The sequence below is a fragment of the Bombus bifarius genome, unplaced genomic scaffold (genome assembly GCF_011952205.1).
Source record: "Bombus bifarius isolate JDL3187 unplaced genomic scaffold, Bbif_JDL3187 scf7180000008358, whole genome shotgun sequence".
NCBI classification, from domain to species: domain Eukaryota; kingdom Metazoa; phylum Arthropoda; class Insecta; order Hymenoptera; family Apidae; genus Bombus; species Bombus bifarius.
In genome coordinates, this window is record NW_022884611.1 from 245598 (window position 1) to 262165 (window position 16568).

The window sequence follows — 16568 nt, forward strand, 5'->3', positions numbered from 1 at the left end:
TTATGCTATGGTGTCATCAGAAGTTGATGTTATAATTTTTTAATTGAAGTTATAAGATATTATTAATCGCAAATAGATAATTTTTTTTTCAAGAAAATGGTCTTTTGTTCCTTTTAAATTGAATTATTCACATTATTGTAATAGAATTATGTTTATATATTTATAATATACGTACTATGCATTTAGTATATACATATATACATATACATAGGTACGCATAATATCTTTAACAGTAAATTTTAACTACAATCAATAATCTTTACGAGTGTGTATCTATAATATATATAAGTATAAAGTATATATTTAAATGCACTTGTATGGTGGTACACTGGTACCGTTTACCGTAATAAGAAGATGGCGATAGTACGATGCCAGTGGGTGCTAGTGTAAGTGTATATAATGGCAGCTTCAAAGGTAACACATTTTTTAATTCAAATTTTTACCTAAGTCTTTTGTACCGATTGCGTACTTATAACAAATGTTTATTAATTAAATATACCATTAACTATAGACAATTGATAATTTTAATTATGAGCGAGACCTTTTCTGCATGGATTAACGTGAATAATTATTTATATCGGTAAGTATTAAGTTTATTAGAATTTATGATTACCATTGTATTTGCATAATATTTTCGGGTAAAAACATATTTCACTCGGAAAAATGCCGAAATAAAACATAAATCCGAATATTATTTGGGGTACCTAAAGTAATATTATACCTGATCATGCTTTATATATTGTAGTTTATAATGTTTCGAAATAGAAACTTGTTATTTAAATAGGAAGTTATCTAAAATTAATTATAGTAGGTATACGATAGAAAATCTCTATTTCCAAGTTATATATCTTTTGCGATATATATTTTGTTTAAGAATATTTAAGAATTTTGAAAGGAATATAGTTATTCGTTTTATAATTAAAAACTTCGCTAAATCTATATCGTTGATATAACAATTATTCTAGCTGCCGTTACTATTGCTGCTGTGGTAGTCGGAATCAATTTCTTTGAATATTTTATAAAAGCACCATCATTCTCCTAAAATCTATACTCCCATTCGCGTCTATATTTGTAATGTTGCGAGGTAGTATCTGGTCTTTTAAGTTAACCATTGAAATACGTCCACATCATCTTTCATGTGGTGACCTATAAACATTTCCTAAGGGGATATGTTACAATCTATCGATCTCTAGTCGATCAACGCTTTTCAAGGAAATACTCCTTTCTAACTAAGAAATAAGTTGTTTATAATATAGGTTCTCGATATTAGTACTTACATATGCACCCTCTTGAAACTTTTAATATTGTTCTACTTCATTTAATTTATTTTAATACAGGTATGTAAGTAGCTACGTAGAAAAGAAAAGATTTTAACATTTCTATGAGAAAATATTTCCGATAACAGCATTGTACTAATCGCAGCAATAATTTTTTTAAAAAGTTTCGTTATCATAAATTTCATATTCTATATTCTTGCAATTAAACGCCTAATTAGGTGCGTATTTATAATCTAAAGAAATTTATTAAAACGAGAGTTAGAAATTCTTGAAGTTTTGATAGAAAACTGAAAACGAAATTTAGCTTTATAACATATTATGTAATAAGTAATATTTAACTGAGAATTATTGAAAGAAGGGAGGAGGAAGGTGTAAACGATTGTACACGATGAGGATAGAATAAAAAAGGAAGTAAAACAATAATGAAAAATTTGTAATCACGCGATTGTTTGTAAGCAGTGAAATAAAATTACAAGAGGAAGGAATTATGAAAGTATTTTAGCGACAATTGGTAATGATAGATGGTGGTAAAACGTAAAGTGGTCATGAGTCACAACCTGACGCGGTACGGGGAGGATAGCAGGTGCTACTACTGTTGGTGCTGGTACTGTTGGTGCTGCTGGTGCTACCATTATTGCAGGGGTGGCCAGCTGGATAGGCCAGCAAGGGAACGGATGTTCCCAGGAGATTATTGATCGTGTATGTAGATACTTCCATTTGGACTGCGTAGACAGCATGGAATTTTGCTGAAACGTATCGAATCTATCTTTTTCTAATTTTTTTAATTGGAAATACAAAATTGGATTTATATATACCTACCAGAGGTACACGATCATATTTTCTATATTAGAGTAGATTATAATGGTTATCTATTCAATGTAATAGATATGTAGAATATTTTTTCACAAGGAAGTTTATCAATTCCATTAGACATGTATTGGCTACAAAACTGCATATCTTTGCTACAGAACAATTTTTTGCCGATATTTCTGTGCAATTTATGATATAATAATAGAAGTAGATTCCCTAGATCCAAATTTGCTTAGAATGAAATCGTGTTATGAAATATTTTAGTTATACAGAGTGAGCAACGTAACTGGAACTATATATAATGTAGGTACAATTTGGTAGATCACTACGTAAGTGACAATAATAATAACCTTAAGCAAAATTGATTCGGATGAATGTTTGACTCAAAGACGATGCATGATTTCACTTTTTCTTATCGTTCGTATTTTTCGAAATCTCAGGGTTACCTTCAATTCTCTTAAGTGAAAATCAAGTTTCCTCTTATTGCGAAAATTGTGGATAGTTAAAATTGTTTGGGAAACTCATAGAATAACAGCAGACACAAATAAAATATTTATCGTTCTGTCAATATCTTTTATTTTTTATTACATTTATGATTTTTATAAACTTACGTATGGATATCATTAAAATCTTAAAAGTTCAAAAATTGAAAAGCTTTGAACGACGGTATATCTTTTAATCGAATATTTAATGTCAAATATTGTTAAAAATACACGGCTGTATTGTTTTATGAACGTTGATCATTAGATTTATCGATGCACATCCTTAGAAGTAGTAGATTAAATTTCGTAAAAATCATGGAACCGCAAGGAGAAATGTAAAAGAGTTAAATTTAGAGATGTAAGGTGGGCGATCGCTTGATAGGATCTTGACAAGCAACCCCAACTCAGGAAAGAAACAGTTTGATACGTGCTCGTTGTGAATTAATTTTGATAAGTCAGGTGATAGAATCTTTCCAAAAGTCGTTTAATACCACTTCATCGTACAAACATTTCGAAAAACACAAGTGATAGAAGAAGAGACAAAAAGTACGTTGACAAATAACGTAGCACGTGGCCTTCTTTAAATGCATTCATTTATTAGAAAGTTATCGAAATAATTCAAATTATGTGCCTTTGTTATTAATATACATGTATCGGCGAAAATTACAAGTTTAGTTAGAAATTACAATAGATAAAAATGTGTGATGTGCTTAAATATGAAGCAATATCTGAACCAGAATCGAACGAATATACATATAATTTATTTGACAATATTTAAGACTATTTCGTGATTCCACGAATAGAGAGGGTTGGTCAACCATTGGATAACGCCCACACCATGAACCTGCGTGTAGGGTAAAATTGAGTTCGGATCTCGTGTAAATTTGTCAGGAAAATTTTGTCCTAACGATCCTAACGGACATCAACCAATAATAAGCAGGCTTCTGAAATTTAACACGCCATTCTTAACGTCGTCGAATAGCTACGGTTCTCTCCCCTCTCTTTCACGTTGGGATATCGCAAGTGACGGTCACTGCCTTCCTGATTCGATCAATGAAAGTACCTGTACCAGAACGTTCAAGCTATGCGACCACCCCTACTGACAATGAAGCATATGACCATCTGATTTTCATTTACATACTTTCTGGACATTACTACCCATATATGTACACTTCGATCATCATTATTTCTAGTACAGACTGTAACCTTCAAATCAATCTATTTTTTTCTCTTAACATAAATAGTACATACATACCTATTTACATTGTTTTATATCTGCCAGAATACATCATCTACATAGGGAATTGTAGTGTATTTCCAATTAATATTTCTTTTAAAGATATTACAAACAAACTTTGCGTCATTCATTTGTATTTTACATTTACCTAACCCCACTAAAACAATTTCTTTTTATACAAAAATTACACCTAGGTATACCTATTTGATTGATGCATTCGAATACGTATTCAACTTTTTGGAATAGAATGACAGATATGAAGCTACGTAAATTATAAGTTCTACTTGCGATGACGATTCGTGTTAGAGGTATTTGCAATACAATCGTGATAACTATATGGAGTACGACCGAATAACATTTAGAAGCAGGCATGAAATAATTTCTTATGAAAAGGTAAGAAGAAGCAAGAATCAAATTTTTTCATACGACGCTTCGTTTTCAAGAAAATCGATTTTGAAAATTTATAATTTAAAATATACTTGAACATGGTTAATTCCGGACTGGGCAGGAATAAATAATCGACAGGACATTATTCTACGTGTAAAAACAAATTGAAAATGCGGAACGAAAGTGGTCTACAAGACGCTTTGTTTCCGAGAAAAATGAATTTGAATATTTATCATACGTGAATTCTTAGTTAAATACGTTCAGACTTTATTTTCTTGCAAATGAAGCCTCGAACGGACATTTTTGACTTATTTTTGTATGTAGAATAATTCCCTGCTTATTGTTTACTCGTACCTATTTCGGTAATTAGTCATGTTCAGGCATACTTGATAAATTTTCAAACACAATTTTCTCGAAAACGAAACGTCGTGTGAAAAAATTTGATTCTTTTTTCTTCTTACTTTTTCATAAGGAGTCGCCTCATATAATAATAAGCCTGTATAATAATTTTTCAAATAAAATATCACATAAATACGTTTATTTATGTTGAGTTTTCCTCGTATGATATCGTTACATATATTTTTTAAATCAATATTTGTAATAGCGATCGAATAGTTGAAGATTTTGCTATCTGTTGTAATAAACTTCAAAGCTCTAACACTTTGCATCAAATTAGGATTGCGGATTACGGTTATAAAGTCTTTAAAAATGTAAACAAATTTAAGAAAGGTAATGTAGTAACGTAAATAAGGAATAGGTACCTATGTATGTAGTTACAATTGCATACTTACATAGCGTGTGAAATATTGTATACATATTTATTATTTAACGATCTGATATAAAGTATCCTTTATTACTCACCGCTATCGACGTTATAAAACGTATTCTAAAAAAGTTCTGCTGAAGAAATTACAGTAAAAATCAGTCTCTTCTCTAAGATATGTAAGTACGTAACTTTTTCAAATAGTATTTCCAGCTTTTTAACATAAGCGGAAAATTATAATCAGACTTTATTAAAAAGATAAAGCTACTAAACTATATCTGCATAAAAAATTATACGTACCTATATGTATTTAATCACATGTAAGTATAAGTATCCGCTTAAAAATTCCAAATATAAGTGTTATATAAAACAGTAAATTGTTTATACGTTATAACACGAGAAGTTTCTAAAGTTAATAAGTTTCTTTTTTTTCTGAAATGATTTTCTTAAAATCAATTAAGGTATATGACTACGTAGAGATGAGATATTATTTAAAAAAACAATATCACTGCGATGAATTACAGTCTCCATGATAATCCTGAACCTTTTTACGTTTTGATTTTATTGCTATATAGGTAGTACTTAACTATCAACTATTTTCCCTATTAGGTTGGTTAGCTATTTCAACTTTGCAGAAGAACGTATACATGATGCAACGAATTATAAACAAATTCCTATTTAAGACATATACATATGCCTTATTTAGTTTAGTATTTAGGAACTGTTGTAGACCGAAAGAACCCTTTCTTCTAAGAAAATTACTTTCACCTTTTATTTCGTTGGCAAAGTTTGTATAAAATAAAGCGGAAAGGATAGAAGCAAAAATGCGAGGTCGAGTTCCCCCGTTTACTGTCCAAGAAATTAAAAGAAGGGAAAGGTTTGCGTTTGCACGCAGGTTTGAACAGCGTGTAAGTACATATGGTCCACCTGCAAAAGGGAGCCAACACCTGTCACGCACACCAACCACGGCCAATGGTTTACAGCACGGCAAGCAAGTAGATTCAAAGTGGGGGATTATCAGGGCTTTCGTTACCCCTTGGTACTAGTTTCATTCGAACGATCATGCGGTTTACATGTTTTGTTCTATACATTGGTGAGAATGTACGTATATGATGTAATAAATCGTAATCGGATTCATGTTCACAAGTTTTTTTGTAAGTTCGCACAAATGTTTGTTTTACTGTGAAGGATCTTAATTTGCGTTCGATGTATTACCTTGGGGAACGTTTAGAGGTGTGTTGTAATTTTTAAATAAGAATTTTGCTTGAACACCGCACTTCGTGAAACTCTCGTATTGATTTACCGTCTAATTGTTTTCGCTGGATATTGCAATATCAGTCCTACCTAATATCGGATATCAGCGAATTTCGATGCATAAATGAAATGGATATATCCTTTGTCATCGATAGAATCAATCTTGAAAAAAAGGTCTTTTAGACTCTCGTTTTGTTCTTTTACTAATAAGTAGGTACATGTCGACGTCTGTGTCTTCTAGATTCTGTTATAACATCATTGGATTATTAGTATAATCAGCTATATGTAAAGTATCTTATTTTCATAAATTTATTTTAAACGGATTATTGTAGATATGGATCTTTTTAATAATATTCGATCCAATTTAATTGTTATTCCAATTGTAATAGTTACGTATATCTTAAGCGTAATATAAAATTGTATAGAAATGTAATTCTCACTTTATATCGCCAATGTCCGCAAATTTTTAAATAATAACAATAGGGTTAATGAAAAGCCTAGACACTGAAATAATAATTTGTTTAATATGTTTAATAAGTTATGTATAGATATGGATACTTTCATCCAGGCTCTGAGCACGCCTTCGATACATATGCGATGAAAAATGGTGAAAATGAAGGCAGAATCGATCGATACTAAGAAACCAACGAATCGTGGTGTATCAATTATGAAAGAAAATATGCATGATGACGATTACGGCGTTGAGGCAGAATTGACAAGTCTTTCATGGCTACAATCGCTTGACATTACAAGTGCTTCTAGTTTGCCAACACCACCCTGTTCTCCATCTCCACCTCCTGTAACGCGACAGCCAAGAAAGAAACTTTCACCCCTAATTAAGGCCGAATTAGGTAAGTGAAATTGATTTCATTGCGTTGTTATTCGTGGTATCTGTATTGTCATAAACTGTATTATTATAAAAAGTAGAAATTTGTTGTTACCACAAATTTTGACTCGTTGAATTTAGGTTTGCAGATGGTTCTTTTTAGGAGTATCGTAACAATTTAATATGGCTAATAAAATATACGTCTACGGCTAAAGAAATAATAGCTACATACATAAATACACAGATAGGAAAATAAATAATTTTTTAACTAGTATCTATTTATTCGCTTTCTTTTTTTTAAATACCGTTCGTTTATCAAATCTAGCAAATACTTTCTTGTACATGTAAGTAACTACCTACTCGCTACTATTCGGTATAATGTTGAGTATAGGTATTTACATACGCATACTTGATTTACGTAAATAAATCTACATATATAAACATAAAAATATTCGAGAAGCGAAGAAAATCGGCACCTAGAAATATTATGCCTGCAAAGCATCAACAACGTGAAATAATTTTATTTGTTCAGATCTGGCTGCAAATGCCGAGAAGTATCGAACTGACCCTGACGCAAAACCGCCATTTTCGTATGCGACGATCATTTGCTTGGCGATGCGTGCAAATAATAACAAAGTGTCCCTTTCAAATATATATGCATGGATTCGAGAAAACTTCTTATTTTATAAATATGCTGATCCAGCTTGGCAGGTATAGTTAAAAATAAGATAAATTCCAATGTTGAAAATATGCATTTGCGAACATAATCTCTTGCAATTAAATAGATATCATCTAACAGCGGTTTCCTTTATTTTAAACAGAACTCAATTCGACACAATCTATCATTGAACAAGTGTTTTGTCAAGTTACCACGTTCAAAGGATGAACCAGGCAAAGGTGGTTTCTGGAAGTTAGATTTGGAAAGAATGGAAGAAGGTAGAAAATCGAAGCGACGCGCAACAATGTCTCAACGAATTCGTGGATCAAAGAAGCTAACAGCTGCAAAGACGATGGTAACGAACAATATTCAAAGCAATGGCGCCCCATCGATCAACTGTCCGTCAACGTTATACGAGACACCGCCCAGTAGCGTATCTCCTCCAATTCCAGACTGTCTCTCAGAAATTCCCGATTCTACCCAAGTTAGTTTAAGCGAAGATGATCTCACTGGTTTGTTAATCGCTACTGCGGGTTGGGATGAGAATCAGTTGGATCTCTTAGATTCTCTTCTTGATACTCTTTAAAAGATTGGCCGGTTAAAGCCCTTTGTACACAAACTCTGACATTTATATTTAACTTTCTTAACTACTCGTTATCCTACAAATTTATAGATACGTTTACAATCTTTTTCACCAATATGAAACAAATTTAAGTAAGCGGCTTCAGTTTCTAAAGGTTCGATACGTGATTCAAACGATTATACATACTTATGCATCTGGTAGATACTTGAATGTTTTAAAAGATGTTATAAATATTTTCATTTTGAATATTAACTGACAGTGAGAGATATTTCAAACGAATAAGAAACTATTATTTTGCCCAGTATTACTCTATTTAAGTTTATTGTACCTACGTACGTGGTGCCGATGGACGATAAATTTCCGAAAGGGCAGAAAAATTGTGTATATAAAATGTATTTCATTTATTTTAAATTAATTTAAAAAATAATATTTATTTATTCACAACGATAATTATCACCGTTGAAATATTTGTTAATACGAAAATATGATTTGTGCTTATTACTTGACTGAATACATACATATATCTATTAGACGAAAATTCTACGATAAATTGATAGTTAATAATACTGTGTATGAAAAATAATTATAATATATTTGTAACACAGTAATTTGCAGTGTGCCTTCGAATAAAGAATAAATATTTATAGTATCATACATTTGCCAAGTCGATTAATTCGTGTAGAGTATGTTTCGTATTCCTGCTTCAAAATAATAAAATACAAAGTGCCTTATAAATACATAAATATTACCAGTAAACAAATTGTACTTCGATTTTGATCTCTTCAAAGCAATTTTCTTGCGTCGGTAAAAGAATTAAAGGAATATTATTCCGGGAAATTAGAATGTAATAATCAACACTTCGATCATAATTCATTTACTAGTATTTCGCAACAATAAAAACAAATATACCTACCTACTTACTACATGTATGAAATAGTCAAATGGCAGAATATGAAGACATAAAATTCCAAAACAAATTGTGCGCGATAATGAATTAATGATAATGAAAGGTAACAAAAAGTTGTCTACGATTTGTAATACTTTTCTACATCGTCATATTTGTGCAAGACTATATCTAGATACATAGCTACGTAGGGTAAGTGCTGCTAATATCGCGTAGTCCGTAATATCGTCTATCCGAAACACGTTGAAAAAAAGACGTTAGAAATCAGCAACGGAAGTTATAGTCAAACATGTACAAAGTATTTTATGTATACTACACATAGATGTACAGTTTCTCGTACTTATATTCATGTGCCCTTTAAAACAAAGAAAAAGTAACTTTTTTAAAATTGGATTGAACGATTCGAGTTTTTGGACAAGTTGGATGAATAAGTTTCCTAATTAGACTTGTAGCGGATGAGGTAGCTCAAATATCAATATTATACTCTAAGTGTTGTGAGCACTTTATTTGTAATGCCTTGATACAAACCACAAATCCTGGTATATAATTAATCGGAATAAATACGCGCGTGTGTCGAGAAACTTCGTATACACTTTGATGCGTTGATATGCTTACTCTTCGATTGCTAAACTCTCTCCTCGTCAATTCGCTCGTTTATTTATACTGGTCGGAGGACAGTCGGAAAGTTTGATCTCGACTGCGTTTGACGGTTGAAAGTAACAGCGACATTGTTTTGCTCGGAGTTTGATTATTAATACAATATGTGTGTGTCCTACGATATTGATGCTCCGAGGCAAAACAGCAATAAGATTTGAATTTATTAGCGTGCCGCTGCAGACTAATTTCCCTGTAATGAAAATTTAAGAAATACATTTTGTAGATTTGTCAGTTATACAGGGTGGTTTGTAACTGGTGGTACAAGCGGAAAGGGGGTGATTCTACGCAAAAAAGAAGTCGAAAATATAGAATAAAAAAATTTTTTTTTTAATTTTTCCATCGAGACAACGATCTACAGTGAGATCCGTTATAACGAGACGCGATAAAGTGCACGCGTACCGAGCGAAAATTCAAAGTGGATTTTCTCGAAGACAAAGCCTCAAACGAAAAATTTGTATTCTATATTTTCGACTTCTTTTTTCGCGTAGAATCACCCCCTTTCCGCTTGTACCATCAATTACCAATCACCCTGTATTACATACTGAAAATTCCATCGAAATCGATTAACGCTGCTATTAGCTACAAACGGTTAAAAATGATGAGAATTGCAGTTTTTCACGACATTGGGCCTATACCTTACAACTGTAATAAATCCAAAGATTCTTACGTCTTTCGATGTATATCGCTTGTTTACGCAACAAGCGATATCGGTGAAATTTTCAGCATGTAGTATAAATCTGGAAACCGTATTTTTTTAATTTTGATTACAGGCTCAGATAAAAAGGTTGCAAAAAGAAATCTCTGTAACTATAATTTTCTTCGCGATTCCGATCAATTGCAATTCTTTCAAAAATTTTTTACACGTCATTTAGTAAATTACTTCATCTAACTTCTAAAAAGGCTCAGCCTCCAAGTTTTAAAGAGTAGACGAATAGGATAAGTGTGAGTAGGTGCCTAATGTCTCTTTCGTTTCAGACTAATTTGATATAAAAATGCCTCTTACCCTTTGAGAACGACTTGAAATTTACTAGATGCACTTATGACATACAATCTATAATCATAAAAACTTAATACTAAAAATTTTTTATATAAAATCCTGATATTGTCGTGAAATATGATAATTTTTCAATTAGGTTAACCAATCGATATTTTCTACAAATGATTTCTATCAGATCGGACATCGAATGGCAATTATTTATTGATCATAAATAATGAAAGACAAATAACGGAAGAATTAACTATACGCGATTCAAATGGTGACTAATTGATTATATTAAATATTTCTGTATCTGATTTAAATTGAAATTAATTTCCGTCCAGATGTTGTTTGCGACATTTTATAAAATAAAATATTTTTATGCGCACTATATATTCTCCTATTTCATATATTTTTATCGAAGATTCTTTTTATTCTTTCTTAATTAGAAAAAAAATATAGGTATAGTAGTAATTAGTGATTACGTGTGCACATGATTTAATAATTATACACTAAGGTGATCGTAACTTCTAAGAATCACTTTATATTGAATTGTATGTGAAATGTAGGTATTTGCCATAAAATAGTAAATACTTTGCATATGGATATTTTATTGCAGCGAAAATAGTTATTGACTAAATACAAAAAGCGAAACTTCCATTCTAGCCCATATTGTAGTCTTTCACGTATTTTAATAATATAATTTGTACATAAATCTTTTTATTCTTTTAAGTTTCACATCAAAGTCGGAGTAATATTTTTTTTTAAACAGCTGTAAAACCTTTATCATAGTATATTTAGGTATATACTTACCTTATTTTTCTTGTAAACTCGAGTATTTGAATTTGAAGTACATTTCATGTTTTATAAAATGGATTTAATTGATAATTATATGTAAATTTGAGTATGTTGTATAAAATAAAACCATTTTCATGAGATAGAAAAAGTGAAATAATTGGTTCCCTAAAAAAACTATTCATTTCCCAATGGAAGATAAATGGAAGAAAATGATATAACAATTCTTTTAAAAATTCATGATACGAAGAGAAATTATTAAAAAACCAAAAGCAATGATCGATTACAATTATATCAGAAGTAAATTAAACATATCATAATATTTGCAAAATTATGAAATAGTCAAAAAACATGGAAAAACTTTTATTACAAAATATTTAATATATTTATTAAATTAAACAATCTGGAACAATCTGGAACAGTCTGGAAGAAAAAGCTTTAACTTCTACCAAATTCTATATATATGCATACATATGTACGTATAATATCATGTACATCATACATTACATAAAGACAAATTTTTATTGCAATACAATATTTTTGACAATTCAATAATAGATTTTATTTTATGTAAATAAAATGTTATAACCTATAAATATATATATACATATGTATACAAATGATGTTTTACAAGTTTAGAAATAATAACATCAAATATTTAAAACATAGCAAACTGAAATGTTTGCACTTATTAAATAATATTTTTGAATAGATTCGATTGTTAAATAAAAGCATGACATTAATTATGAATTAAAATAACAATTGACTCGAAAACAATAAAACTGTGAAAAATTGCTATGAATTGTTCTAAATCATAATCGGTATAGTAGCGTATTTAAGTACACGTATATATGTCACAAAATTAAGTATCATAACCTTAAACTGTCAAACTTTTAATGTACATATTGTAGAATATTTACAGTGTAACATTATGGTTGATACAAAGGAAACAATTATACAAAAATTTAATATGGAATTAGGAAATGATCTGAAAGGGCTTAATAAAATATACGAATTTCACCAATCCCTTAATGCACAGAAAAATGAAATTGAAAAGTCGGTATGTATTTAAAAATATATTATTATTTTAGGACTTTGCCAAAGATAATATATACTTTTACATGTCTTCGCAAACATAGTGCAAAAGATGTTTTTAGTTATTGGTCTTTTAAATTTTTAGTTATCAATGGCATCGACTGAAGCTCCGTCAAAAGTAAAGGCAGTTATAGAAAGTGTTGAAAAAATTAGTGTTGAATTTCAACAATTGGAAGAAAATTCTGCAGAGTTCAGAGGTAACATACAAGAAACAATGCAAGAAAATGATAAAAGTTTTGAAATGCAAAAAATTATTGACGTTATAAGTTATTTGGATAAATCTTTATCATATCTAAATTTCATAAAATATGTTGAAAATATTAGGTAAATTATTATTCAACTATTTATATTTTACAATTATTTAAAACTTTAAAAGATTATGATTTTAGTGATGAAATACAAGTATCTCTGACAAATGGTGATGACGAATCAACTATTTCATTATATGCGGACCTTACAAATATTAGTTGTCAACTACGATCATCAAATTGTCATTATCTCCAAAATTATGTCAAAGAAACTCTTCACTTTTGGCATAACCTTATAAAGGATAAATTGTCCAAGTATGCAATATGTATATATGTATTTACGTATGTATATGTGATTAATTATACATAATAATAATTTTCAGAGAATATAATGATATACTAAAAACATTAAAGTGGCCCTTTTGTGGCAGTAATGCAAATACATTACATACTCCTATGCCAGAAACATTAATAAAATTTAAAATACTTACAGAATATTTATTGCACTTACAATTACCGTATCCTTATAAAGCATAAATTTTATTTTCGTATTTTATTAAGTTTATCTATGTTGTTGGAATAGATATATTTCATCTTTGACTAAATGTATAGAGAAGAATCTGCAAAGTCTGTGGTAACATCAGTTTTATTAACTGATTTTACTCCTGTGAGTTTACCAATTTCATTGCTAGTACGGCCACTTAGACAAAGATTTATATATCATTTCACAGGTTCTAAGTTAACAAATCGGCAAGATAAACCTGAATGGTTCTTTACTCAAATATTAACTTGGATTAAAGATCATGTTCAGTGGGTCCAGAAAAATGTACAACCTGCTGCAAATTCAATAGGTCTCAATTATATAGATATGAAGGTAATATACAATTGAATATACATTGTTTTTATTGTTATTTACACATTGAAACATAGAATAAAATTTTGTATATATTCTGTCGTGATAGGTCGAGTTCATGCGAGCTTTAATACAATTAGCAGTTGAAAAACTACATTCTGAATTATCGATAGTGCAGTACGATGATGCCTTATTTGCTCATTTGGTTGATGAAGCTTTAGGTTTTGAACGGGAATTGAGAGAGACGTTATTTTATCCTTCAACTCAACCAGCTACTGTTTTTGTACTTACACAAGCTCATATTTTTGTAAAGTGGATTAACATGGAAAAAAAATGTAATGTTATAAAATGTTTTTTATTATTTTTTATTTAAGCAATCATTTATTTAATATATTATAATTTCATATGAAATGTTAAACTAATTTTTTATTAAAATGGTTTTAAACATTTTATTCGTATTATATTATCAGATGCAACCGAAAAAATGGATGCCATTTTGAGTTCAAATACAGCTTGGGACAAATTACCAAGCTCCGATACTGATGATATGAAAGTAACTGAATGTGCAGATGCTTTTTTAACACTTCTCACGACAATTTCTGATAGGTATAAGCATTTACCTCAACCAGGGCACAGGTAAGTGGATAATATATACGATCATTTATACGATAAAATTATATTGTGCAATTATATATATACATATATAAGTACATACTTGAAAAGTATCTTGAATATCTTGAAAAATGTTTCGGACAAAAGCTATTGACGTAAAATTTTTGAACATGTACATGAATTTTTTATTTTTGCAGGTTACAGTTCCTTGAACTACAATTAGAATTAATTGACGACTGGAGAGTAAGATTGCTTCAATTATTACATGAAAATTATGAAGATCCTTTAACATCTCTTATGCCATGTATTCTTAATACATTACATTATGTGGCAACTGTTTTAGAAGAGTGGGGTGTAACAGTAGTAAGTATTTTATATATAAAATACATGTTTCAGAGAGATATTTTTTATATATTATCTAATTTCTTATTTCTAGCATTTTTTGCAATTATACTTCTTCAAGCAACAGTTTGAAACAGTTGAAACTGCTACATTGAAAGGAAATGATATTACTACAAACGTAGGAGAAGTTGAAGGTTCTGTATTTGATGAAGCTGTTGCTCTCTTAAGAAGATTAGAAAAGAAATTAATAAATGAAATTAGTGATTCTGTATCTTTAGATGTAAAAGCAAAAAGCAGACCATATAGAACAGATAAGTACGGATGTTCAATACCAAATTTATTTATATATTATTATGTATGTAAAAATAACAGTTTAATATTTACGTATGAAGTGAAAAAATGTTCATTGTAGAGAAGTTTAGGGTTTTAATAATCGCATATTTTTTTTATATTGACACTAAATCTTTTACTCTGAATTTTTTAAATTTAGATTTGGTAAGAAAATTGCTTTTTAATTATTATGTCTTTTACATTATAATGTTAAATGTTAATAATTATTAACAGTAATGGAACATTAAATATGAAAGTAAGAATAATGTAATGAAGACAAGTAACACATTTTTCTAAAGTATAGTTTTAAATAAGTTAACTATTTATTATAGTAACAGATAAAGTTCTTTTTTAACATTATTTTGTATCATGTTAATTTTTTAAATATTTGTATATAAACGTACATAAATATTAAGTATTTCATTATGTATAATTACATATACAAAGTTACATATAGAGTTTCTAGGAATATAAAATTAATTTGGATCATATTTTCTACAGATGGTTTGCAATGCAGTCTACTAAAGAAATTGTTTCTTTGTCTGTGACACCAAGTGGCTATTCCATGTTTCAAGAATTAGCAACACAACTTAATCTGTTGAACAACACACTTGCTTTGCCACTATTTCAGCAAGCTTGGAAAACTTTAGCTTCACAATTCGATCAAGTAAGATATAAATTATGAAATTATTTTAAAAACTAACGTTATATTAAGTATTTATACAAATAGATATTTTTTATTGCAGTTTATTTTAGAAGAAGTTGTTCTAGTAAATCATTTTAACATGGGTGGAGCTGAACAATTACAATATGACATTTTCAGAAACTTGTTTCCATTATTTGGCCTATATATTAGTGAACCAGAATCATATTTTCCTTTGTAAGTAACAGATAATTATGATATTATCTATAGAGAGGGAAGGGGGGAGTGAGAGAGAAAGAGAGACAGAGAGAACATGAAATATCTGAATATGCAAATTTCTTTTGAAAACATTTTAATTCTTTAATACTTAAATCTGACAAATTACAAATTTATTGCATTATACTTATTAGCATAAGGAATTTGTATATTTTGTTTCAAACATACCTTCTTTCCTTACACTATGTAGTATACATATATGTTTAATATTCTGTATATTTAATTGTCCAAATAATATTTCAGGATTAAAGAAGCATGCATTCTATTAAATATCATGTTAGGTTCAGCGATGTTACTTGTTGAAGCTCTGAACAATGAGGACGAACTTGCTGGACGCGAGATACTAGCAGATCTTGGTATCTATAAAATGTCCCCTGAACTTGCTTTAAAAGTAATTGGAACAAGGACAGACATAACCTATGTATAAAATTTTTTCCTTATGCTATGTCATAAAAAATGAAATTATTTAATTTTGTATATAGTATACTACATCCTTTTTAAAAATGATGAATAGACATTAATGCTTTAATTAAATTTGTAAAATTGTATATTTAAATTAT

At 29.6% G+C, this 16568-nt stretch overlaps 2 protein-coding genes across 11 annotated transcripts; both read left to right on the forward strand.

Moving 5' to 3' along the window:
* Positions 1-166: 166 nt before the first annotated feature.
* On the forward strand, positions 167-8950 carry LOC117212682 (forkhead box protein J1-A-like). Of its 10 annotated transcripts, none has more exons than XM_033457639.1 (5): positions 167-414; positions 512-580; positions 6749-7061; positions 7569-7747; positions 7858-8950. In XM_033457639.1, the coding sequence occupies exons 3-5, from the start codon at positions 6815-6817 to the stop codon at positions 8278-8280; spliced, it is 849 nt and encodes a 282-aa protein (XP_033313530.1). In that variant the 5' UTR covers positions 167-414; positions 512-580; positions 6749-6814; the 3' UTR covers positions 8281-8950. The 10 variants fall into 10 exon arrangements, with proteins under 10 accessions (XP_033313530.1, XP_033313532.1, XP_033313526.1 ...); XM_033457641.1 differs by having other exon boundaries at positions 6779-7061; XM_033457635.1 differs by having other exon boundaries at positions 167-580.
* A 3446-nt stretch (positions 8951-12396) lies between these two features.
* On the forward strand, positions 12397-16548 carry LOC117212710 (RAD50-interacting protein 1). The gene is made up of 12 exons (XM_033457713.1): positions 12397-12669; positions 12790-13028; positions 13094-13267; positions 13336-13470; positions 13565-13826; positions 13915-14140; positions 14276-14441; positions 14615-14780; positions 14854-15074; positions 15591-15756; positions 15836-15969; positions 16252-16548. Exons 1-12 carry the CDS (start codon positions 12541-12543, stop codon positions 16433-16435), a joined length of 2202 nt encoding a protein of 733 aa, XP_033313604.1. The 5' UTR covers positions 12397-12540; the 3' UTR covers positions 16436-16548.
* The last annotated feature ends 20 nt before the right edge of the window (positions 16549-16568 follow it).

Excerpts from the sequence above, each read along its gene's own strand:
- LOC117212682 (XM_033457635.1), top strand. The coding sequence starts at position 6,815 with ATGGTGAAAATGAAGGCAGAATCGATCGATACTAAGAAACCAACGAAT. Across the intron at positions 7,062-7,568 it reads CCTAATTAAGGCCGAATTAG|ATCTGGCTGCAAATGCCGAG; the intron begins GTAAGTGAAATT and ends TTATTTGTTCAG. Across the intron at positions 7,748-7,857 it reads ATGCTGATCCAGCTTGGCAG|AACTCAATTCGACACAATCT; the intron begins GTATAGTTAAAA and ends TATTTTAAACAG.
- LOC117212710 (XM_033457713.1), top strand. The coding sequence starts at position 12,541 with ATGGTTGATACAAAGGAAACAATTATACAAAAATTTAATATGGAATTA. Across the intron at positions 13,268-13,335 it reads ATAAAGGATAAATTGTCCAA|AGAATATAATGATATACTAA; the intron begins GTATGCAATATG and ends AATAATTTTCAG. Across the intron at positions 13,471-13,564 it reads TTATTGCACTTACAATTACC|AGAAGAATCTGCAAAGTCTG; the intron begins GTATCCTTATAA and ends CTAAATGTATAG.